The sequence below is a fragment of the Silurus aristotelis genome (genome assembly GCF_946808225.1).
Source record: "Silurus aristotelis genome assembly, chromosome: 13".
NCBI lineage: Eukaryota > Metazoa > Chordata > Actinopteri > Siluriformes > Siluridae > Silurus > Silurus aristotelis.
The window spans coordinates 2,699,910-2,726,086 of NC_139586.1; the positions used below are offsets into that span (position 1 = coordinate 2,699,910).

A 26,177-nucleotide genomic window follows, 5' to 3' on the forward strand; every position below is an offset into this window, starting at 1 on the left:
ATTTATTTGGCATTTGGCAAACGTCCTTATTCAGAATGATTTACAGTTATCTTGTTTATACGTCTGAACAGTTAAGTGATAAGGGTTTCGCTCAAAGAATAGGATCTTGGAGGTGCTGGAATTTGATCTCACGATCGTCCGATCTGAAGTCCAACGACATAACCAATGAGCTTCTCCACCTCTACTACATGAGTTCAGATAAACTTGGTGAACCGTTTACCATAAATTCCCCCCTAACGGATAACGAGACTATGATTTTATGTGATGATGCGTACGTTTTTTATGTCATGTGTATTTTGAGACAATCAAGACAACCACAGCAACATGATTATTTTTTTTTTTTTTTACCACAACCTGATTTATTGTGTACTAACACTGAAGTTGACAAGTATTTCATCCTTCGAGTGTTTACAGAAAGTTGCAAATAAATTCCAAAAACACTGATCATGAATTTGTAGAAATCTTCCGACTACATCTAATCAGGGTGTTTGCTTAAAGACTTGAAGACGGCGTATAAATTGTGGTCATTGTTTCGTTTACAATTAAGTACATGAACATAGCCTTTAATAATCGCTTAATATGAAGACTTGAAACGCATCACATGTACCCAAGCAGGAGTGCACTCATTAATACAGACTATTTTTTTTTGTTATCTGTGACTCATAGAAAGAAGCTGTTGTGTGACTGGTTCCCTGTGTTCCGTAAGTAAAAACGACGATGGCAAACTTGTTGAGTTGTAGCATGAAGCCTGACATTGGACCTGACTTGGACTGACACTGAGAGTCAAAATGGCTTCATTCAATCCTGAATGGTTTCTGCTGATATGTGGAAACATCTTGTTGGTTATACAGGAAAAATCTCCAGTCTTGCTCTAGATTAGCACCTTTAGTGTGTATACAAAATGATCCAGGTAATTCGGTTAAAAATACAGAAAAATTGACCAAAAGAACACCACAATGGCAGTAGACAAGTTTAACATTCAGTCAGAAATTTGTCAGTTTACTTTACTTTAGTGTCTTCTTGTTCCCCCTGTTCTCCCAAATCCATTGGTACAATATTAAGTAAACATATGAAACCCATTCTATTAAACCTGAAGAGTCGGTCAATAAAAAAAAAAAAAAATCGAATTCAAGACCATACATGAAAGATACATACTGCAAATTCAGATAATGACCCCAATGATCAAGCGGACTTCAATAACACACCAATTCCCCCCCTTAAACAAATGTGTGAACCTGGGACACCCCCCTAAGGTATCTCCCTCAGCAGACCCACCGAATGAAACGTTCAAAGAAGCTGGGTCTGGACAGTTGGGAGTAATCCTTTCCTTTGAAAATAGCTGTCTGGTCTCCAAGGGCGAGCTTCATCAGCACTTCCTTGTCAATGGCTTCATCTCTGCCCATGGCGATCACAGTGGGCACACCTTCTGCCCGACGCATGGAGCTTATACCTTCCTCCAGGTTCTTCTTGTCTGTGATTCCGTCAGTGATGAAGACAAAGGAGATTTCGGCGTTGTTACGAGCCAAACGGGTGTTTCCACTCTGCAGGATGTTGTTGATGGCGTAGATGATGGCGCTGCCCACGTTGGAAGACGAATCCATGTACTTTAAGGTTGAGAGACCTTCAGTGATGACGGTGTAATTGTGAGTAAGCTTAAAGGCCACTTCCTGACGGGTTTCACCGCCGTACTGTAGCAGAGCTACACGGGCATTATTCTTGTCCCTGGCATTCTGAGCCAAGGACAGGCGGTAAACCACCTTTTCCACAAACTCACGGACGTTCTGGAAGTTATCCGAGCCCATGCGCTCAGAGCCATCCACCAGGAATACAAGCTCAACAGGGCGTTGAACACAACTGGCCACTGCTGGCTCTGTGGGAAAGAAACACAAAAGATTAATCACAGATTAGAAACTCATAAGAAATGCTCCATTTATTATTGTGTATTCAGTTAACAGAACACTGTATGGACAAGTTTGTAGACACCTGACCAAAAGAGTGGAATGTAACACCCCATTCTATTTCTAGTCCCCATTAGCTGTTAAAATAACCTCCACTCATCAGAGATGATGTTCCATGGGATTTTAGAGTTTTTCGTTTATTTAAGTGCTGAGGACGTAAGGAGCCCTGAGGTGCAGTCACCATTCCTATTTATCCCAATAAGCTCTAGAGCAGGCCACTCAAGAGCTTCCTCATCTTTAAACCCATGTAAACCATATCTTCATGGAGCTTGCTTTGTGCAGGTTTTGATCTCCTGGTTCAAGTGAAGGGAAATTGTAAAGCTGATGCATCCAAAGACTTTCTATACAATTGCTCGCCTCCAACGCTGTCATAACAGTTTGATGAAGAACCACACACATATATATATATATATATATATATATATATATATATATATATATATATATATATATATATATATATATATATATCAAAACATCAGATGTCCCAATTCTTTTGTCTTTAGAGTGTCCACCAACAAGATTCCATAACTGATGCTGAGCCAAATAACGGATGTTTGCAAGAACACTAAATAGCTTATCATGATGTTAGCTAGCAATTTTTCATGTTTGTTCACTTTTTGTTTGTTTACTAGCCCAAATACTCAATAGACGATCATTTGCTAGCAAAGATTAACCAGTTCTCCTTCCTTCCTTTGTCTCATTTAGTATCCAGGAAATGAAGTTTCCCTTTCTTTTGCATCTTGTTTGATGACGTGTTTGCTACACTCTTTTTACGCTGAAAGTTGAGGTGCTGCACATTTTATCGACTCTTTTCAAGCAGAACTAAGTTAGATAGGTACATGTAGAGCTAGGAATGCTTGCTAAAACAAACCTAAATCAGGCATGATATTTAACTAGCCAGCTAGCCAGCTTTCACAACACCATCTGATTGGTAAAAGAAAAACGACAAAAGATCATGAAACCCGGACAGTAAATGATACAGTCCTGTGCTGAATACATAATACAACATACACAATATAGAAATATATTAAATGTTTTGTTCATATATTCACAAACTTATTCATTCTTTATTACCGCATTATCTGTGTAAAGCAGCTTTGAGGATATCTGCTGTTAAAAATAAAAAAGGATTGAAATATCAGTTTTATGCATTTATATGCATAAAATATCCTAAATGCATTTCTTTGAGGGTTAAAAGTTTAATACTCATGCGTATTAAACAATATGCATAGACACATACATTCGTCATCAAGAATTTAATAAATGTACTTGAATAAACACATCGTTGTTTGCGAGAGTTGATATTGTATTTGTTTATTTAATATGAGTTTGCAGTCCTAGAGCTAGTTTTCTAATTGCACATTTAATACAGAGAATTAATACACACAATAATGTCAGCCGATGTTTTTGTATAAGATTCAGATTTGTACTAATCATACATAGAAATTATTCCCTTTAAATTGTTACCAGCTACCACCTAGATTCATCACATATGAAAACCTTTGCTGCAGGTTTTGCAGGTTCATGCATTTGTATGCCATGCAATAATATAAAATATAATATAATAGTATATATATATATATATATATATATATATATATTATTCCAGAGTGGCTTTAACATATTTAATCCTACATTTACTTACATTCAAATGTAAAAAAATGTAATGAATAAATGGAAATGGCGGTGGGGTTATGTATCCTATCATGAAAGCAGGACATGAATTCTCTAACTAGGCGTATGCCGTGAAAAATCTAAGGTCCGTCGTTGCTGTGCAAAGTGCAAAACTTGATCCTGAAAATCGTGGTGTGGTTTAGTCAAAATGCAACATTTACATATAGCAGAGTTCCGGTTATCACTGTGAAATCTCAGCCGAACGCATCCTAAAATGCCTCCTATATCCTGAGGGTTTAAAGCAGCTTAGCGTAGCGTAGTTGTGCAGGCATAAAGCAGTCTCACAGTCAGTCAGGATGCTTTCGTTTTATCCCTTAGTTCCCTTTGTTCAAGTATATAAAATTCGGAATGTAATACTATTTCTAAAAAGCAGCAGGCACTGAGGTCAGGAGAAAGAGGCGTCCATGTTTATAATCATACCATTTAAAAAAAAAAACTCTACACATTTATTTTTATTTTTTGTCATAGTTAGGACCTTATCATGCTTTGAACTGATCGCCTAACTGGCCATTCGTTTTCAAGTTTTAGCCTTGAATAATAGCTGTCTCGAATGAATGTTAGTTTAGCAAGCTTAAGATGCTTTTAGTGATTACAATATCATTGTTTTTCTCGTTTCACATAATCCTACAGCGAGGCCAAGAGCAACCAGTCCTCACCACCGAAATCAATAAAGCCATAGCCACTTTTGGTCTGCCCAGAATGGCCTAATCGTGAGCTGCAATTGCCTAACACAACCCCAAGGCTTTGTTAGGGTCACCCAGGAGATCGCCATAGACAACTCTGAAAGAGTCAATGAACAAATTAGTCCACTGATGTTTCTCGGGCCCGGTGGCGAACTTGGCTCTCTGGGCTGTGTAGGCCATTGTGGCTACAGCCCTGGTGTAGGCATCGGGGGTCTTGACCTCCTGCAGGGAGTTGAGTAAGTTTGAGACGTTTGGGACAGTAGTTGGAACAACGCTGTTTGTCCCTTCCTCTGCATAGAATCCATGTATGGGGTACCCATTCCAAACGGATGACACATCTGCAAGTGATCAGCGAGACAATAGTTTTAGGAGTCTCCAAGCGACTGGCTCCGCTCACAGAGCACAGTGCAGACTAAGCTTGGACTGACTGGTTATGTTTTAGTTGTTTTTTGTTAGTTTTATTGAAAGAATTTTCAGAGCTATGAATGAATTTGATGGCCATTAAAACTGGTGTAGTGGCTATTTATTATTACTGGTATATCAGATGTATTATTTGGACCCTCACACATGTTTTATCCTGTTAATTTACTATAATTTATTAACAATGAGGGAAATAAATGTAAAAGCGTTTTTTTGTTCTTGTTTTTTGGCTTCACAGGCAACGAAGGGGGTTAAAGCATGCTCTCATTGGTCACTTTAATATTTGTCTTTTTTGTATGATTTCGCAGTATTACAATTTAGCAATCTTACCCAAACATTAGCATTTCTTTTTTCACCTAATCTTCATGAATTTTATGCTTTTTAAAAGTACAGACAGCTTTTTTTTTTCCAGGAACCCTGTTAAAAATGAATAGAATCTTACCAGATTTGCATGGAAGCTCAGGGCAGACGATCACAGGATCTAAAACATTAAAAATATATATATATTACAGTATAGCTGAAACCGTTTACGAGATAAGATGTGCATGTGTACCAATAGACTTACTTGGGCAGAGAACGGTCTCAATCTTGTCAATGAACTCCTCTGCTACCAGGTCAGCAAACCGCTTCATGCCCGTCACCCTGTCTTTCTTGTTGCAAGCAATTGACTTTAAGCTCTCGGGCTCCTCTTCCTTCTTAAACATGTCTCCCACACCGATGGCGTTTACATCAATGCTGCTATCCGTGCAGAGGTAATTCAAGAGTGCGTCTTGATCCCGGGGGTCAAAGCGACCATCTGTGATCACCACCACGGTCACTTTAGCCTTGGAACGGCGACTATCGCGAATCAGGGTATCGTAGGCGAATTTCAGGGCGGACGGAGTCCACGTGCCACCGGCAATCCACTCCAGATTCTTCACCGCATCTTTGAAAGCTGCAAGGGAATCGATCTTGGAGTCATTTAGTTGAATGGCCTGGAAAGTTCCACTGTGACTGTACTGGACCACACCAACACGTGTTCCTGAAAAAATAAATAAAAAATTAATGACAAAACACACACCACTTTTTTTTTTAGATCATGTTTGTGGTAGTTGTCCTGCCTGTCTCAGAGTGGGGGTCTTTAGCTATTGAACCCAATCTGTTGATGGTGTTGATTACAAAGTTCTTCTCCAGGGTGAAGTTTGTTAGTCCCACGCTCTCCGAGCTGTCAATCACAAATACAATATCCAAAGCTCCACACCTCTTCTCACAATCTGAAACAAGCACACAGAAAGAACGAGTAAGCACTTGATATTTGGCACTTTATTTTCAACTAAAATGACACAAGTCACTTACCACAACACCCACAGGTCTCTCTGATATAGTTCATGACATCACATTCCTGAGGAGAAAGAGATCATCATCAAATTACTAAAAAATAACATTGTAAAATACACTGTATGGACATGTTTGCAGACACCAGATCATAAGATTTGTATGTGGTTTTGAACTGCACATTCTATATCTAGTCCCCATTTGTCCCCATAGTCCCCAGGTGTTCCACTAGATTATAGAGTGTGCTTGTGGAGATTTGTGCTCAGCCACAAGGGCATCATTAAAGACTCAGAGTTAATGATGTGGGTGAGGTGTGAAAGGTGTTCAAAAGGGTTGAGGTCAGATTTCTAAAGCAGGCCACTCAAGATCTCCTACTCCAACCCACGTAAACTATATCTACATGGAGCCGGCTTTGTGCACAGGTGCATTGTCATGATAGAACTCAAAGTTTAAGTGAGGGGGGAAATAAAATGCTAACATATCCTATAGATATCCTATATGATTGTGTGTCTCCAAGTTTGTGAAAGAACCGCATTTGACTGGAAAATTGGGAAGCCCAGATGTATTTTCCAAATAAATTTTAGGACTTTACTTACTGTAAGGCCTGGGTCTCCCTCATGACCAGGATCACCCTGTGAAAAAAGAAGGTAGACATCATGGTTATAATTCTGTTCATGGTAATATAATGTAGTATCTATAATCGCATTAATGTTCAGTGGATCTACTTACCTCTCTACCTGGGTCTCCATTAGGACCCCTTCGCCCAGGCTCACCTTGAGGTCCAGGCTCTCCCTAACAAAGAACATAAAGAACATTCTCATTCTTCACAAAAAAAGGGACTACTTTGTGCATGATTATTCTAGATGTCAGTCTCTAATGATTTGAACACTATAGGAAAATCAGTCTATAAGATGATTTGCTCACAGGAGCTCCTGGTACTCCTTTCTGTCCCGGGTCTCCCTTTTGACCGCAGTCTCCTCTGCTTCCCCGAGCTCCAGGTCTACCTTTATCTCCAGGCTCACCCTGAAGATGAATGGACCAAGTAGTAAGAATGGCTTCATGTAAAGTAAGATTAATCCAAGCCAAATAGAAGTTACTCTACCGTTTGTCCTCTTGGTCCAGGGTAGCTGAATCCTGGTCTGCCATTGTCACCCTGTGGAATTGGTGACAATAAAATGTCCTTAAAACACGTTTTCATATGAAAACAATAGCCAAAAAACACGCATTTGAATTTAGAAAACAGCAAAACACACAGGAAGTTCACCATGATCACTTGAACCTCGGTTTATGATAAAGAAAACGTGTGGATATTCACAGTGTTATGCACTGAAAATAAAAATGGGCCCAGACCTGTACTCAGTTCAGAAATATTAACAAATTATTGTTATTACAGATGCCCTGTATAAATTACTATGTGATGTGTTTTTTATTCTTACTAAAGTATCGGTATAGTATTTTATCTTTGTAGATTTAAATCACAACATACACTTTAAAAACACCTCGTCTTCAATGGTTTGGAGACACATGCATGTTCCTTTAGTTTCTATGCAACAAACTCGGTAAAAGACAAACACAAATGCAAGAATTTGACAATAATTGACTTGGACAGTTGTGGCTTTAACAGAAGAACTCGCATAAGATGTAGAACATTAGAGAAGTTGTTAGCAAAGTGCTTTACCCCCACCATCAGCGTAATGGTTTGTGTTGTTTTGGAGCAGGGAAGGAGCAGGCAACTGAACCAACATGACTCCCATTCCATACTTCAACTCACACCATGCAGTTCCGGCTGGACTGTTGCTCGTTGGAACCGACTTCACCGTACAACAAGACGATGAACCGTCCGAGGTCTGTAAGCATTAGGGTTATCAATCATGGAACGACCCCCCTAGTCACCACACCAAAATCCTATTGAACTGCTCTGGGATGAACTGGATCACAAGAAAGAAATCTCCAACTACTAAAGAAGAACTTTGACAAGTTTTCCAAGAGCCACGTCAAAGTATTTCACCTGAATGTTTTAGAAAAAACGAACTGTCTGGATTCCAAAGTTGTTTAAAGATAGTATTCCTGCTAAGGGAAGATTTTTCAATGAAGAAAATCTGAATATTTTAATATTGATTGTTAAAAGGTCAATCTTCATATTACCTAGTTTGATGCTCATAAAAGAAAAATGCATGTGTCTCTCAAAAACCAAACTGCATCATTGATTTCCCAAAAACTCTCCCATGTCCTCAACCTCCTTCTACATCATCCACTACCACAGGATGAAAGCAGATGCAGGTAACATGTGTTGCACTTGGACTGGTTTTGCGCTGGTTTGTGTAGGGTCAGAATACGTTCACTTCGTTCAGGGTGTGTGGTAAGAAGACACAGATGTCCATAATCCATATCTCTACACCCAACCGGTGATTTCATCTCTCTCTTTAGGACATTTTGTCAAATTTTTCTAATGCAAATACTAGTTTATGGCTTTAATTGTTCTTCATGCATGAGATTGTAGCTCCCATATAAAGATGTGTATGGTTTTAGATACACAGAGGACTACATGGAAGTAATGTAATGTAACCCTGATCTGAAACCCATTCATGCCATCCACGTCCTTTGCCCTACAATGAATTGCCTCTTTTTTATTCACTAAAACTAAACTACTATTTGCTGGAACTTTGGACGTACAATCGGTCCTGGAGGTCCTGGTTCGCCTCTTGGGCCAGCTTCACCAGGGTCACCACGGCTCCCCTAAAAGAAGTAAAAACAACAATGCAATATTTCCCAGGTTTTAGTATAATGAGGTAATAAACCATCCGGTTATTTTTGATCACTTCCTCAATTCCGATTCCAATCAGAGTATTAAGGCTGATGAAGTTTTCCTCTACATAATCAGACTTTATTGTAATGGGGTCTTACATTTCTTCCTGGTTCTCCGATTGTTCCTGCTGGACCTCTTGGTCCTGGAAGTCCTTGATCTCCCTAAACACATGCAGAAAATTACAAGCTTCAGCTGTGGATCCATTCACAATACTTATAGCAAATAAAAGATCATTGGGATGATAATGACCTTGGTTCCTTTACCGCCGTTTTCACCCGCAAAACCTCTTACACCTTCAGATCCTGGTTCACCCTGAAACACAACCATTTCTCATTAATGAGTGCTGCTCTATTTCCATGAAAACATTTGATGAGACAATATCATTCCCCAAATACAAAGCTAAACAGTCCATACCTTTTCCCCAGGTGATCCATTTGGTCCCGGACTTCCTTTCGGTCCATAGTCTCCTCTTCTTCCCTGTTGAGGCAAAAGAAAAATATTTTTTTTTAGATTTGTTTGTTAATATCCCTTTGGACACATGGCAGTGAACATGTTTGCACTTACAGGGTCGCCCTTAGGTCCAGGACCTCCAGCAGTCCCCTGGAAAACAAGATAAGTGTTTAGTAGTAGATGCATTTTTAAAAAAATATATAAAAAACAAAAAAATATATGCAAATACTAACTTTAGGACCCTTCTGACCAGGGGTACCTGGTGTGCCTGGACTACCTCTTTCACCCTGCAGGAAGTGTGATAAATATGATTATTATGATTATGTTTATTATTATTAGGATTATACTAATTCATTATTATTACTTAATTATTAGTCGTAGTGTACCTTGGGGCCAGCATCTCCTGGATCGCCCGACGGTCCTGCTCTCCCAGGTCTACCAGGATCTCCCTAGAAGCAAATCTGATTTTAGATCACTGCTCAATAAAAAAACAAAATGATGTTTAAGTTTTCCTGTCAAACGAATTGAACACCTTCTCTCCATCAGTTCCTTTCGGGCCACTATCTCCTACATCTCCAAAATATCCATCAGGACCCTGTTAATAGAGTAAAATCAACACACTTTCAAAACACTGTCTCTTCAGTTCTTATTTAACTAATGCTAAACATCACACACGTACTTTGTCACCAGGTTCACCTTTACAGCCAGGAGCCCCAATACGGCCAATTTTGCCCTGAAAAGAAAAAAAAAAAAACAATTTTTTTTTTTTTTTCAATTAATTCCTCAATTAGACTTAACGTTCATTTCGTTTCAGTCTACCGCTCTCACCTTATGCCCGTCAGTACCATTGCGTCCTGGAAACCCTGCAACTCCCTGAAATAGGACAGATCAAAAAATACTTAAAACCAGAACACATTTAAATTCTTAATCTGTATTAAATATATGAGTTACAAAAGACGGAATGATGTATGTCCTTACCCTCCTTCCTTGTGAGCCAATTTCTCCCTATGGTTAAAAAAATGAATTAATATTTGCATACATATTGTATTAAATGTTGAGTTGTTTGTAATACCCCATACACAAATCTTACCTTTTCACCTTTATGACCACGTTCTCCCTAAAACAATAAAAAGTAAATAAAGAAAAACAGATGTCAGTCACATATCTGTCAAATCTGTAAATCGAGAAACTGAACGGATAATAAAGAAATACTTGCTTTGGGTCCAGGGAAACCAATAGGACCTTCAATACCAGGATCACCCTGTAAGTAAACACAAAATACAATTCTGGTCATTTACATTTACTGTATTAAGCAGAAACCCTCATCTAGAGAGGCAAAGTAGTGACCGCTTAATGACGCTGGGGTTTTAACAACCTTTCGATTAAAATTCCAACGTCTTGGGGTCGTTTCGAGCAGTGAAGGTTGGAGATTTATTCCGGGTCAACGGAATACTGAAGCAACATGGCTACCATTCCATACCTTAACTCGCGCCGTGCAATTCCGTCTGGACTGCCGGCTCGTTATAACCGTCTTCACAGTACAACAAGACAATGAGCTGAAGCGTACGTCCAAATTCTTTAAGCGTTATTTCGAGAGAAAACTTCTGGCTTGAGGCTTCAATCGGGGACCACGTCCTGCTACCGAGGAAGTTACTGTGAAAGGTTCAACTCAAGAACCATGAGCATTGATTTGAAATATATTCAATAACAGTGGCTTGGAATAGCCATGAATAGTTTTCCTTTCGAGTGCCAATCAGTGAACAGTTAATAACCTCAACAATGATAGAACTATAATAAATGGATGATGAAGACGGGTTCACTTTCGAGTCTGGCTGCTCTGAAGGTTTCTTTCTCGTAGCATCTCAGGTTAATTTTTCCTTGCCACAATATTTACATTTGTAATCTATTCGCTTCTCTAAAGCTGCTTTGGGATAATGTCCAGTGTTGAAAGAGCTATCATTATGCTAACGCAAGTTCACGATCAAAGACTCGAGGTGTGAATGGATCTGCTGTTCACAGACACCACGCTCAAACCTTTCCAGGACGCCATCAATAGTTTGTACTTACAGGGTGTCCTCTGTCACCTTTAGGACCTGTAGGACCACCGTCTCCTTTGGCTCCCTGTAATGAACAATGAAAATATGAGTTGGAGCAACATTAAAAAAAAAGAAAAATACATACCAGCTTTTATACTGACAAGTACATTTTGGAAATGTGATGGAATCCCAACTCACTTTTTGTCCCCTGGGACCATCTGGACCAGGTGGTCCTCGTGTTTGAAGGCATTTTACACTGTAGCACTGTTTAGAAAAGAAAAGATAAAATTACAGACAAAACAGGGTATTGAATATGTAGGCATTAGTATAAATATCCATTACTTTTAGAGAGCATGTGATGGTTTTGTTGTGTTGCATCAAGGGGTCTTACCTCTTGATAAGCCTGGTGCAGCTGGAGAAAAAAAAAGAAGGCAAAATGAAACAAGTCCCTCACACAATACATGCTATAGAGTTCAAACGAAGCGTGTACGAAGCCAACGTATAGCGCAAAACCATACCATGGTTTTTAAAATGCGGTCAATGTGCTTGTTAAGAATCTCAGGTCGTCCTCTGGAGAGATCGACAGCCATGAATTTGTCGCGGTAAACCCCGGCAGGAGAATTAGCGATTTCTCGAAGGCCGATTTCATCCAGGTTGTTGGAGGATGCTATAGAGAATAACTTGATGCCCTTGTCCCGAGCCTGCTCTGATGCCAACTTGATGCCATCGCAGGGGTTCCCGGTCACGTGACCGTCGGTGATGACGACTGCGAAGCGCTGCGTCTTGTTGTGTATGGTCGCACCTAAAGGTTCGATCATGATCTCCTCAGACATTCTCTTGATGGCGCAGTCAATAAAGGTGCCCTTGCCTAAGTAGCTGACCTTCTTTAATTCGGTAATGAAGTGATCCTTGGTGGTAAGTTTGCTAATGATCGACTGGTTCATGGAGAAGTGGAGTCCACCGACAGTCCAGCTGATCTTCACCTTGCCCTGGTACTCATGGTCTTCCAGCTTTTCGACAAATAACCGAGTGAAATTTGTGATGCTGTCAACCAAGCTGCCTGGGGGTGGCTCCTGCAGGGCGATGGTCTCGGATGTATCGATAACGAAGTACAAGTGTATTGGGCATTCTTCTATTTCTGGAGAATAGAATAGACAAACGTATTATTGTAGAAACAGTGTGTTAAGAAAAAGGAGAAGTAATAAAATCGAAGTAAAAACAATAGTTATTATAAATAAGAAATAACTCTATATTGGTATTGATACACACACTGTAACAATGCACAAATAAACAGCAGATACATTTGAGTGGGTAGAACTCACTATGACAGTCCAGCGCCTGGCCAAATGATGCCATGTGCAGTAAGCACAGGATGATCGCTTTGAACAGCATCATCCTCCTCTTCCTCAAATTCCTGAATGAAAATATATCATTAGTGACATCATCATGAACATGTAAAAAAAGTAATCTAGTGAATGATAAAATGATTATTTAAGATGAAGTTCATTAGATGTTCACTAGTTCTTTCCTCCTGGTCACTGTGGGTGGTTATGATCAGAAGGTCAGAGGTTTATGCCCCAGCACTGTCAATCTGATACTGTTGGGCCCTTGAACAATGCCTTGGGTCTCTTGGCTTTCTTCTTCCTCTTCCAGCTGCTTCCATTAGGGGGCGCCACAGCAGCTCATCCGTCTACATTTAAACCCCCCCTTCCTCTACATCTTCCTCTTTCAAACCAACTACCTGCATGTCTTCCCTCACCACATCTATAAACCTCCTCCTTGGTCTTCCTCTTGTCCTCCTTCCTGGTGGCTCCATCCTCAGCATTCTCCTACTGATATACCCCATGTCCCTCCTCTGCACATGTCCAAACCATCTCAATCTCACCTCCCTCACCTTGTCAAATCAGCATCTTCAGCTCTGCTACCTCCAGCTCCACATCCTGTCTTTTTTGTCAAAGCCACTGTTTATAAAAACAAGACTTTAACCGTCTCTGCAACAAATAAAGTCATAATCATCTTTATCATCATCGGTCCTTAAATCAGTTTGATTATTCCTCATGTCTACCGACCGCACTGGAGTTAATCCGTGTGGCCACTTATGAAACTATGTGGAATTTTCCCCAATTTCCTCTTCACAGCTCTCCCTTAACCTGCGACAGCTACCAATCAGGGAGGGTGAAGGTGCTTTTCCTGAGACACATTTAGCCAGCTGCCTCATTTTTTTTTTTCGATCTGCTGCTCATACAACGTCAGGGGGCAGCGTAACACATTCACTGATTTCTACCCTGATTCCAGGATTGCCTTCTTTTTCACACTCCTGGTGCAGATCTGGCAGGTCTACTGAACTATGCATTGTTCATAGCTACTTCAAGACCTTCTCATGGGTGTAAAACTACATTGTCCTTTATTACAAGTCAAATAGAATTAAATTGAACTCATGCGAGTTTTTTTGGGAGCCTGAGTGACCTAAATGATTAAACACCAGCTGCTCTAAAATCCCTCGTGATGCAAAGAGGCGCATTCTTTTAAAAATTTCCCTGACCTTTTGAGCTTCACCTCCAGAACCAAGACTTCAGTTGATGATGTGCACCTGGAACATGTCACATACTTGGAATATATCTGAAGGTCTAGTTTGCAGACTGCAGCCCTGGCTTTAATACAATCCTTTTAGATCTGGACACAAAAATCACTCATTTCTGACCGGAACAAGACAAACGGCTTGGATGCACATTTCCTTTAGTCAGACATGAACATCTCTGACACACATCTGATGCTGCACTGTTCATTAAGCACCACTTGTAAAGAAATTCTCCATTTCCATATGCATTCTATCACATTTGCACATTTATATAATCAATAATAAATGATGAAAGCAGTGTTCATTTTGAAAAAATGTAAAAAGAAAATAATACATCTGCAGCATGTACGTCCTGTTCGCACTTGTTGTAGTTCCCATTTTTAACCACAAGGTGTCATCTGTCAAACTGCAACTTATTTTATTTTTGACAGTTCAAAAGGGTGAATTAGCATATGATGGCTAATATACTATATGTTATATAGATCGGACATCACAAATCCTTGCATATGAATAATGTGGATATGTAATTATATCACAGAACCTTTTAACATGCACAGGTCATGGTAACATGCAAATCAAAGTCAGAATGTGATATACAAACTCTAGAGCTTACAATGAATGGGGCATAAAAAAAAATCCAGAGCATTGAACAGAAATGCCTTGTTGAGCAGTGTCTATTGTAACTCAATCACTGTTGACAGCTGTGGTGAGCAGAAAAGCATCTCAAAGCTTTTACCTGCTGGAACTTCAGGATATAGATGATGACGAAACTAAATTCTGAGGCTACAGATGGCATGACTGATGAATACAGGACAGTTGAGGATGGGGTATAAGATTGACCTCATTGCTATAAGACCAATTCACTGACCAGATGTCAGTGACCACTGATGGTCATGAAGACACCCCATATATAAAATTCCAATACATTAGAATATTAATGGACAATAAATAGAAAGCGGTCATCAGACTGGACACCCAGCAGACACTATTACAAATGGACACGTTGGTGGGTTACATGTATTACTGGTATCTAAGATCTTATCAGACAGGCCAGTTGTGTGTCCACTGATGGGTCTCAAGTGCTTTATGCAAGCCAATGTCAATAGGTAGGTAACTGATCTGTTTGAATGTTTCATTGGGCCCCTGGGGAAGGCCCCCTGGGGAAGGGTTTCATGTCATGGCAGACCCTTACTTTTAAGTAAATTTGCTGATGTATCAGCATACACTTCCCGACGTGGGGTGTATACAGCATTCTTTCATGTACACTATATGGACAAAAGCACCTGAATTTTCCAGCCATATGTCATTCTTCCTTAAGCTGTTACCACAAACTTGGAAGCACACAATTGTAAAGGATGTCTATAAATGAGGTAGCATAGATCATCTTCACTTAGAGACCCGAACCAGTTCCAACACGACAATGCTCCTGTGCACAAAGATATGCTTTAATGTGCTAAGGTTGAAGATCTTGAGTGGCCTGCTATAGAGCTTTGATCTCTGACACCTTTGGGATGAATTGGAATGCTGATTGATGATTGATAAAACCCCTTAAAATTAAAGCTTAAACTGATGTAAAGTGAAAGGATATGCTGGGATTTGAATACACGTCTGCTTGATCTGTAACTCAATACCTAAACCACAATTACATTAACCACTGAATTTACTCACTTTATTAAAGCTAATTAGGGCGGCTCAGTGGGTGAAGTTGCAAGAAGGCCCAGAAGGTTGAGTGTTTAAATCCCCCACTACCAAAATGCCATAGTTGGGTCTTTGAGCTAAAACACCATCTCAGTTGCAGCTGCTAGCAATCGCAAGTCACTTTTTGTTTTAAAAAGGATCAGGAAAATGTTTATAATGTTACCGTAAAAAAAAATGCAGATTATACAGCACTTTACTCCGCACCAACCGCCAATAAATTTGTGTTCTTCAATGTAGGATGCTGTCCAGGATTCACTCAAAATATATACAATGAATCTCACAAAACAATACCAAAAAAATTTAATGTTTAAATAGTTTTACGATTTATAGCCTGATGTTCAGATTGGGCCTAAAACTGCACTGGTGCGAAACGGAATACATGGTCATGTGCTGGTGTCAAGGATGAACTTTAACAGTCAAACATCCAATATTTCATCTGGGGAAAAAAAAAAAAAAAAGGGAACGCATTCCTTGCCTAAACAGACTGAGTTACTGATGTACTGTACATGATCTCCTGTTTGGATGTATGAGCTGATGACCGAGCCTAAATTCTATAATTCACACAGAGCTTTTAAATTGTTAATTTGCACAATATTTGATTTATCTTCATCTCGACCAAGCGAAGGACCAAATCTTCAAATTTTGCTGCTACAATCCAGTGCACAATAATAATAATAAACAATATTGTTTTACACATTTAGTTGCATGCTCAGAGGTTTGCACACTTATAAAGCACAGCTTAATATTTTTCCAACAAGCGCACACACACACACACACACACACACACACACACACACACACACACACACACACACACACACTTGCAGCAACACAGACCCTGTGGTTCTAAAGAGAATCTTTTCTCCATCAACCTGGCTGTGAGAACCTCAAGGAGAAGGTAGTTCTTTTTTTAAAAGTTGACACTCACCTCACTTCACCTCACCCAGAGCCGGATCAGAAATCCTTCAGGATATCCGGGAATAATTAGAACATACAGTCTATCTAGCGTACATTCCGACAAAAAGTGAAGCTGGAAAAGGGCAGAGACTCAGCAGACGGCAAGAGAACTCACTCTGTGTGTGTGTGTGTGTTTCATGTGTTCCTCCTCCTTGAAACACCCTCCTTCCTTCTGAAGACCGGTGGAGATCTTTGTGCACACACGGGGGAGCTGTGAGTCCACACAGCTGAGCCCATTTTCTTCTCCCATTTTACATTCCCTCCTCATTTCATTAAGAGAAGAGTAGAGCTTGAGATGGCGGGACAGGGGTTGGTCTGGAAATCAAGTTCTCCTTATCCTTGAGTTATCCTTGAAAGGCCTTGCCATACCTATGAGATGGTTAGTGTCCATCTGGGCCACCAAACTCTTCTTGTACACTTCAATAACTAAAACAGGTTACTGTATCAAAACCAAATCAGTGCTTTATGCCATAGAACATCTAGGGCTAAAATGCAGACGAAAAACATCACGCCATTTGGCAGAAGCTCTCAGCCAGAGGGACTTCTCATCTCATTCATACATCTGAGCAGCTATGGGGTTAAGGGCCTTGCTCAGGGACCCACAAGTGGCAGCTCGGTGTAACTCGGATTTGACCTCATGACCTTTGGATCCAAAGGCCAATGCCGTAACCACTAATCTTCCACCTCTCTACATGAAATGCATGAATACACCACATAATATGGTTCTTCCCAAAACTGTGGCCATCAAATTGAAAACACATCACCTGCTCCAACATGTGCGCAACGCCAACGAGAGAAGCTCCATGAAGCAATGCTTTGGATTGGAGATCATAAATGGCCTCCTCTAGAGCTCTGACCTCAACCCTATTGAACACCTTTGGAATGAATAGAGATAGAGACAGAAAATACAAAACACAAGTCAGACTACGGGTGTCAGGGCTGAAGGTAAACCATCAAAGGCATGCGGCTTACCCATGTGCTTGACACATGATACTGTTTAAACCGAACCATCGTAAAAGGGACAGGGGAGCGTAGGCACAGTTTTTGGATCGTTTCCTGTTACACCATCACGTTCGAAACAGGGGGTTTCGAAGGCTCTAGACCAGCATCTGAGCACCTTGCACCTGGTAATCATTTTGTTTAAATAGATTTTTTGGAGGAAGGAAGAGAAATAAGGTTTTAGCAAACAATTTAGCATTATAGTGAGGCCAAGACTAACATCTTTTGTTTTTGGAAGGGAAAAAGCTGTAGAGCAGGCGTTTAGGAGATGAAAGAGTTGGATATCAGTCAAGTCTTGTCAAGTGAAGGGAGTTTTTATTGGACTGAGCATACAGACCTGGAAGAGGGAGCGCTGGTGTTTGGTGTGGTGGTGTTAGAGGTGCTGATAATCCTGACAAAGGTCTTCCAGTCGGACAGTCCAAGGATCCATTAACGACGGGCTGAAATGATTAAGAAAATGAAGAGAACATTTAAACGTATTGTAATTATTTAGTTTGCATACTAATGATCTGGTGACAGCTGGAGACAAGAGTTAGTAGTGTTGGGAACATCCTGAGCAGAATGTTCTCTGTGACTGGTGTATATGTCAAGTTTGATTACATTTTATTGTGGGAAGTTCTGTTGTGCCTTCAAATGATGTACTGCAGTGCCCTTTTCTTTCTCCACAAGCCCTTAGAAGTGGGCAGATGTGAGACGTGACATTAAAACAAGTTATTTTGCAAATCTTTTCATTTTTCAGGTTATGGTAGATAACCTTATCTTACCACGATGCTTACTTTAGTACGTAACACAAAGGCGATGCATCTGGCTGCTTTTAGCCGTCTCCTTCTAATCGTGAACAGATGTGCTCCTAGTTTGATCGATTTATCATGGCTACAATGATGAATCGTCATGCAAATATGTTTGTTGCTCTTGTTTGTGATGCGTGTGCACGATTACCTTTTTAAAAAACATGGGTACATTTACAAAAAGCTAAAGATATGGAATTCGGATAACAGCATGTGGCCTAAACGGAGCCAAAAATAACCAGCTGCATTTGTTTTTATGTGGTTTTGGAAATAGGAAATATGGATAAACGAACTATTGGACAGCTTTGTGTTGCCAATGGCGCGTTAAGAGAAGATCTGTTAACGCCGTACGGCCTCCTCCGTACAACGTTAACTCTTACAGTGAGTGTGAAATGAACTCACAGGCATTTTTTCGGGTTTCATATCTACAGAAGACTTTAGGGAAAATGCAAAAAAATGGTGTTTCGACACCATATATTTACCTCACTTAACCCTAAATGGTGACATAATTAGAAAAGGCAAAGCTGCATACATAACCATTGCTTAGATTCATAGCATTTATCCAAAGCACATTGCAATTATGTCATTTACACAACTGAGATGTTAAGAGGTTACAGGCTTTGCTGAAGGGTCAAACTTGAGGGTGCTGGGATTTAAGCTCGCAACCATCTGATCAGAAGAACACAGTCTTAACCACAGTGCTACCATTTCCAATACTAGTTGTTCTACACCTGTCTGTAGATCCAGGAAAACAGGACCAATAGTTCCAGCAAGAAACCACACTGGCCCTGCACTCACGCTGATCCTGAACCACAAGCGCATTCCTAGCCTTCCTTTAGACTTATTGACCACCGGCGTGATTTCCTTCTGAGCGGGGATTACGGATCCTGTGTCAGATCAAGTCACCGCAAAAGCTTGTAATAAAAACCCATACAAATCACTTATAGTGCAAACCTGTACTTTAGTGAGACTGAACTTCCTACTGAAGAGGAGAATCACTCCTGGTTTTGATTGTTCCTCGGGTATAAAATGTAATCTTTGTTTCACCACAAATGCAACATACAGTCTGTAAAATCTGGTGAGAGTGAAACATGTTGACTTGATACAGCATAGGAAGTATCTCTAACGTGCATCGAATGGGATTTTAATGATAGAAGGCACCTCTTGAACTGTGTTTCATTTATCGTACAAATTACAATCGTAACAGCAGTAGATTTTACTCGCATTTAAACCTCAATTCAAGATTTTTTTGGACCATTCACACCTGTGCCAAAACTTAGACATCCCCCATATGCAGTGCGCTTCCGAGAATTCTACTGTAAACACCTCTGTTTATGGTACAATCCTAAAACAACAACAATTCGGTTAAAAATAAGTCAATTTCTCTTTTTACGATGTATTAATATAATAATATAACCAGGGTTTGCATTTCCTGCAAAAACCAAACTCACACTGGGATTCCTGCAGTTTACGGAATAATTCGGAATTGTCTTAAATATCCAATTACTGTATAGCTAAGAAAAGCAGCTAGCAACACTGCTAGCTAAACAATGCTAACCACAGGATGGACTCTGCTGACATTTTCTTGGTGATGGATTGATTATTTGGGGTTAAGCGGACACCAGGATGCACTATGGGAAGAAAGAGGCTCTGCAGAGGCAGTGTGATGCTCTGGGGAATGTTCTTGCAGGAAAACTGTGGAAACTGGCATTCATTTGGATGTTACATCGACACGTACCACCTACCTCAACACGGAATGGCAGTGTCCTCTTTAAGCAAGTTAATACTTTTATTCACACTGAACACACTGCTCAGGAATGGTTTGAGGATTAAAGTATTTAAGGTGTTGACCTCCAATCCATGGACAACCATTGCAGAACTTCTACGCAGTACTGCTTAATAGATGAAAACAACAAATGAGTTGCAGTGCTGCTGATTTCAGAACTTCTCCGGGCTGCTATTTTTACAGAACATCACAACCGTGCCCTGTTTCAATTAGAGTGACTCACGGAAACACTTTATTTTAAGAGCATTTCCCAAGAGACATTGTTAAGAATTTGCCAAACATACAAGTTTCTGAAGCAGCTGGGATTTTGCCATACTACAGAGAAATCGTTATCTGTTTCTATTGCTGTTGCATGTAAAACAAAACCACAGTGGTGCCATTTTGGTAAATAAAATTGCTAAAATACTCTTATCCAAATACAAATGCAGACGGCATGTTACAGTGTTGATTTCCTTTAACAAACTGTTAAGGTGTCTCATAGAAAGCAACCAAAACAATCCCAGGGTCTTGTTTAGTTCAGTGGTCAAATTAACTACAAATCAGATATCTGAAAGAAATTTCCCATCACAGTTTAGTGGTGAGGACTTTATGAATTTCTTCACTGAAAAGATTGAAAGTATTAGAAACAATTGTGGAGGTCCAACCTCTAAGATCATCTCTTGATCCAGTCTCACCTAAATGTCCAATTACAATTACAATGCTTTACATGTATAGGACAGGAAGAGCTGCATGATGGTATTTCTAAAGCCAGATCAACAAAATGTCTGTTAGAACCCATTCCAACTAAACTACTGAAGGAAATGTTACACACAACTGTGTGAATGATCTGTACAACCTGAACTCAACAAACACTCGTACTCACTTTACACATCCATGTCTTAAGCACCACTTTTTGTTTACATTTTTTGTTACTGACAATGTTCACTTTACGTCTTTTACACACCACAGTGTGCAATATACAACAGGATTACTAGCGGCGCTATTTTGTATTTTGTGTATTTGTATTACACTGTCTTGTGTTGACCTGCACTGTCCTGTATTGTCTTGCACTGTCTTGTTTTGTCTTTGCACTGTTTGCACTTTGTGTGGCGAGGACACTTACAGTTCCTTCTTACAAGAAAACAATAGCTTTGAAAAGTTTCAGTCAGGTTTCAGGCTCCATTATAGCACAGAAACTGCTCTAGTTAAAATCACAAATGACCTGGTTTTAGTTTCAGACCAAGGCTACATCTCTCTGTTAGTTTTTGCTAGATCTTAGTGCTGCATTCGACACTATAGATCATGATCTTCTCCTAGATCTTTTACAGAATTACATCAGCATTCAGGGACAGGCATTAAGATGGTTTAAATCCTACATGTCTGATCGTTACCATTTTGTAGATTTAAATGGAGAACTATCCAGAACCAACCCCAGCCATTAGGGTTGCACAAGCCAGTGCACTCATTGCCGGTCCCAAGCCTGGATAAATGGGGAGGGTTGCGTTAGGAAGGGCATCCAGCATAAAAACATGTGCCAAATCGAACATGCGGATCACAATCACGATCCGCTGTGGCGACCCCTAATGGGAGAAGCCTGAAAGAAAGAAAAAAAAATGGAAAACTATCCAGGCTAATTCAAATAAAATATGGGGTGCCACAAGGTTCTGTTCTAAGACCACTGCTTTTCACATTATACATGCTTCCGTTGGGAAATATTATTAGAAGCTAATAAAACATGTCTATATCTGAAGCTTATCCATGCATTTATGACCTTTGGACTGGACTATTGTAATGCAGTACTAGGTGTTTGTCCTGCATCAAACAAGATACGGTTTGTCCAGAATGCGGCAGCCAGAGTTCTCACAAGGTCAAGAAAATATGATCAAATAACCCCAATCTTCTCATCCCTACACTGGCTTCCTGTTAAGTTTTGCATCAACTACAAACTATTTCTATTTACTTACAAAACCCTAAATGGTTCGGCTCCCATGTATCTATCCAATCTTCTAACATGCTACAATCCGTCACGTTCTTTGAGATCTCAAAATTCTGGACTGCTAGTAGTTCCTAGAATAGCAAAGTCCACTAAAGGCGGTTGAGTTTTTCACATTTAGCTCTTAAACTTTGGAATAGTCTTCCTGACATTGTTCGGAGCTCAGACACACTCTTCCAGTTTAAGTGCAGATTGAAGACGTATCTTTTTTAGCGAGTTCTACACATAACACACATCATATCATAACCTTGTGCTCCAGAACATCTGATCACATGCATATTATCAACTTGTGTTGTTAATATCATGAACAGCAGCTACGCTAATTCCTCTCCACTGCTTCTTTTTCTTTACCCATCCTGAGGCATCCTGAGGTTGCGCCAGCTCCAGTTGTGTGAAGATTGTGGACCTTCAAAGAAATAGATGCCGACCCCGCAAAAAATCCCGAACCATCTAGAGACGTACCCGCGCCATTCAGATTCCACCTCATGTAGAGTTTGGCATTGGACTGCTTCTAATTATTATAGGGTTTGGCATGGAGAAGCTGGTGTTGGATCTATGATTGATCTTAAACGTTAAGCTATTTTATGAGTAGGTCAGTAGCTCCTGGTCCTGGACGTTACTCACATTCACACACACTCCTGTGCTCATGGTAGTTCTCACACTCCGGTGTTTTGTATTGTTTTAAGACTTTACACTCTTGATATCACCCAAATGAGGATGGGTTCCCTTTTTGAGTGTGGTTCCTCTCAAGGTTTCTTCCTCATAACATCTAAGGGAGTTTTTCCTTGCCACAGTTGCCCCAGGCTGCTCATCATGGATAAATACACATCATTCACATCAAGTTCTGTCAAGCTGCTTTAAGACAATGTCCATTGTAGAATTAAAAATAAACTTGAACTTGTTTCTTCTCTCCATGAAATATTAATATCAATGAGCATAAAATATAGTGTAGAATTTGTGTGTGCCATGCAATTATCTGGCATCCCATCTGTGCTAAATTCTCTTGCATTACTCAGTGTTTCCAGGAAAGTGTCTGGCAAATATAAAGCCACAGCTGAAGATGTGTAAATGCCTTTTTAATGCTTTTTTTAATAAACATTTCTATGATGCTTTTTGTCTAGAAAAGTATTTATTCACTTTTTGCTGTGATCCATATGTCACCTAAAAGTTATTAAAAATGCTAGACACTACCATATTAACATTTATAATACTCTGGGAATGAAGAACTCTGGGAATGAAGAACAGATATCTCCTCTTTGCACTCCAGGTCTCAGCTGGACCTCTTCTAATCATGTCTTACATAAGAGCACAGAGGAGTCTGGCACTCATTACGATCTCATCCACAGAGACCAAGGAGGCTACATGATATATTGTGCAAAGCCAAGCCGGAGAATATGTATATATACATACACATGCGCCCTGGTTTATGTAGCTCTCCCCCCTATAGCATGTTTATTACACTGCATAAATGACATTGCCTTATACGGTACACCATCGCCATGAGCTATGGCCTGAAGACCTACACGGACAAGCCGTGAGCTGTGGAGCAGATTGTGGTCATTAAGTACACTCAGCTCAAGTTGTTTTAGTAGGCTTTAAAAAAAAATGCAGGTGGGGAGTCCAAAAAATGTGAACAGGGATGGACAGGGCTTATAACTGTGGCAACCAGAAGGAAGTTGATAACATACACAAGCAATACATCAAGTAGAAATCAAACACTTCAATACACCCCCTCCTCCCTGTCCACAAAGACTTTTATACAGTGACTCAGTTCTCTCTACCCATCCAGTCTCTCAAACAATTCTAATTACAAAGTGTTCAGTGATAGAAATGTGTATTTAACCCCCACTTTTCCTTCCTTACACCTTCAAACACACTGTGCGTGGTGAAACACATGGGATGTACAGAACGGAGTTGTTGTTTACATGCAATTCTGAGGGTTTTTAAGCACAGCTTTGAGGGATAGACTTTGCTTCGAACAGCTGTGTGGTTGTGGTTTTCAAGAACATTGAGATGAGTGGGTCGGGTTTTGGATTTTCTCTTGATGTTACTCTTTGGATGATATAACATCATCTCAGAACTCTTCATACCTGCCGTTCAAACACACTGGGCAAGTGTACAAACCCCATTCATCACGATGCTGCCAAACATGATCGGCTAACGGATGAAAGTATTCTGCTGAAAAGGGGATACCATCTACTGTTCATGTTCTTTACTAGTTTATGGAGAGCATTGAAAAGCATTGAAGCTTTGACTGTCGATGGAGCATCGCCAAGCCTGGTAGCTTGCGGTGTATTTATGGTTTTCCTCAAAAAGGGATGGATTTGCTTTAAAAGGAGTGAGAGAGAAAGAGGAAAGGAAAGAGCAGGAAAAAGAGAGAGGGGTGGGGGTGGGGGGTGTTACTGTTCTGTTCCTAAACCCTGAATGACTCATTCCTGAGGTATGACTACACTTTCCCTATCCTTGCTACAGACTACAATCCCACCCAGAATGATGACCAGCCTTATTTAAACACACACAAAGTATAAGCATTGGCGAAAGATACATTTCCCAAATTCGGCTTTCCAGTGTTTTACAGAATATATACTATAAACTCCAAACACTTAAAAATAACATGTGCATAGTTCAACATTACAGTAATTTTTTATATTTATTTCTATACCAAATGCTAATCTACCTTTTGCATTACGAAGGATCCGGATATCATATATTGATCTTGCTTGAAAAGCATTTGAGAAGCATCTAACCTCTGAATTTTCCATGTCAAAATTCATCTGCAAGTATCTCAGAAAACTGAGGTGTTTTCTATGAAAACTCAGGTTTTAATTTTCAAGTACACAACATGACTTTTCCAGCCATATGTGCTTCTTCACCAAACTGTTGTATAGAATGTCTTTGAACACAGAAGCAAGACATTTAATTCAACTAGGGGTCTCAAATCTGTTCCAGAATGATTATCTCCCCTTGCACAAAGCCATCTCTATGGTTTATATGAGTTGGAAGATCTTAAGTTGCCTGCTATAGTCCTCTGACCTCAACCCTATTGAGTACCTTTGAGACAAATGTGATCCCTGACCGCACCTTAGCCTTCCTCGCTTCACTGAGATCTTTACTAATACCCTTGTTTCTAAATGAGCACAAATCTACACAAACTCAAAATCTTCTCACCAGAGTAGAGGTTATGAAAACAGCAAATGGGGAGTAAAAGTGGACTGGGATGTTCAAAAAGCACATACCAATCTGAAAATCAGGTGTCCACAAATGTTTATCTATATAGTGAATCCACATTTCATATTGTGCTTGGCTCAATAGAGAAAGAGTAGAAACAATCACCTCCAAGATAAATCAGCACAAGAAAAAGACAGCTACAATTACTTAAATACTTTTCACCACTGCCCCAGAGATCTTCAGTCTCCTTAGAAAACTCATTAAATCTATCAAAAAACTTACAAGAAAGTTTACAAAACCAAGGAAATGTGGCATCAGTTTGAAACCAGTCAAACAGTGAATGTTGTATTGTAGCCAAGCCAGCTAGATCCATATCAGCCAAGTCTAGCTCTGAATCCCATCGGAAATCTTGTTTGAAAAACTGCAAACAAGCAATCATCTGAAGAACCTGGAGCAGATCTGGTAGGAACAATGGAGGAAAAATCTCTCAAGGACCAAGTACCAATGTACAGTATGTGTGTTAGATACCAACACCAGGAGGTTTTTTAAACCAAAAAACAACAAATACACAAGAAAACACTTGAAAATGTGCTTTGAGAGCAGATTGGGTTGTGAAAAATGCTGACTGGAACAATCTGTGTAAGAATCATTTGTTTGTACATACATTTAAATACACTTTTACTTTGTAACCAGCTATTTGGGTAATGAGAAGTAATACAATGTTTTATTTTTTAAATGCTATCATCACATGTTAGCATTTATAGCAGGGGTCTCCAATCTTTTCCAGAAAGGGCCAGTGTGGGTGCAGGTTTTTATTCCAACCAAGCAAGTCCACACCAAATTCTACCTGTTCAAATCTAATGATCTTCATTTTCAATGACTATCAG

General features: G+C 39.9%; 1 protein-coding gene across 2 annotated transcripts; it reads right to left on the reverse strand.

Annotated features, from left to right (window-relative positions):
• Window positions 1–328: 328 nt before the first annotated feature.
• col6a2 (collagen, type VI, alpha 2) lies at window positions 329–16,795 on the reverse strand. 2 transcript variants are annotated; one of them, XM_083557767.1, is made up of 28 exons: window positions 16,549–16,795; window positions 12,667–12,758; window positions 11,863–12,482; window positions 11,736–11,756; window positions 11,543–11,608; window positions 11,376–11,429; window positions 10,525–10,569; window positions 10,399–10,425; window positions 10,287–10,313; window positions 10,137–10,181; window positions 9,988–10,041; window positions 9,841–9,903; window positions 9,695–9,757; window positions 9,542–9,595; window positions 9,423–9,458; window positions 9,273–9,335; window positions 9,108–9,170; window positions 8,957–9,019; window positions 8,726–8,788; window positions 7,155–7,205; window positions 6,977–7,075; window positions 6,782–6,844; window positions 6,649–6,684; window positions 6,074–6,119; window positions 5,839–5,991; window positions 5,304–5,759; window positions 5,181–5,219; window positions 329–1,870 (listed from the first exon to the last, which is right to left on the reverse strand). In XM_083557767.1, exons 2-28 carry the CDS (start codon window positions 12,737–12,739, stop codon window positions 1,263–1,265), a joined length of 3,051 nt encoding a protein of 1,016 aa, XP_083413893.1. In that variant the 5' UTR covers window positions 12,740–12,758; window positions 16,549–16,795; the 3' UTR covers window positions 329–1,262. The 2 variants fall into 2 exon arrangements, with proteins under 2 accessions (XP_083413893.1, XP_083413894.1); XM_083557768.1 differs by lacking the exon at window positions 329–1,870 and adding an exon at window positions 4,069–4,656 and having other exon boundaries at window positions 16,549–16,718.
• Window positions 16,796–26,177: the final 9,382 nt, after the last annotated feature.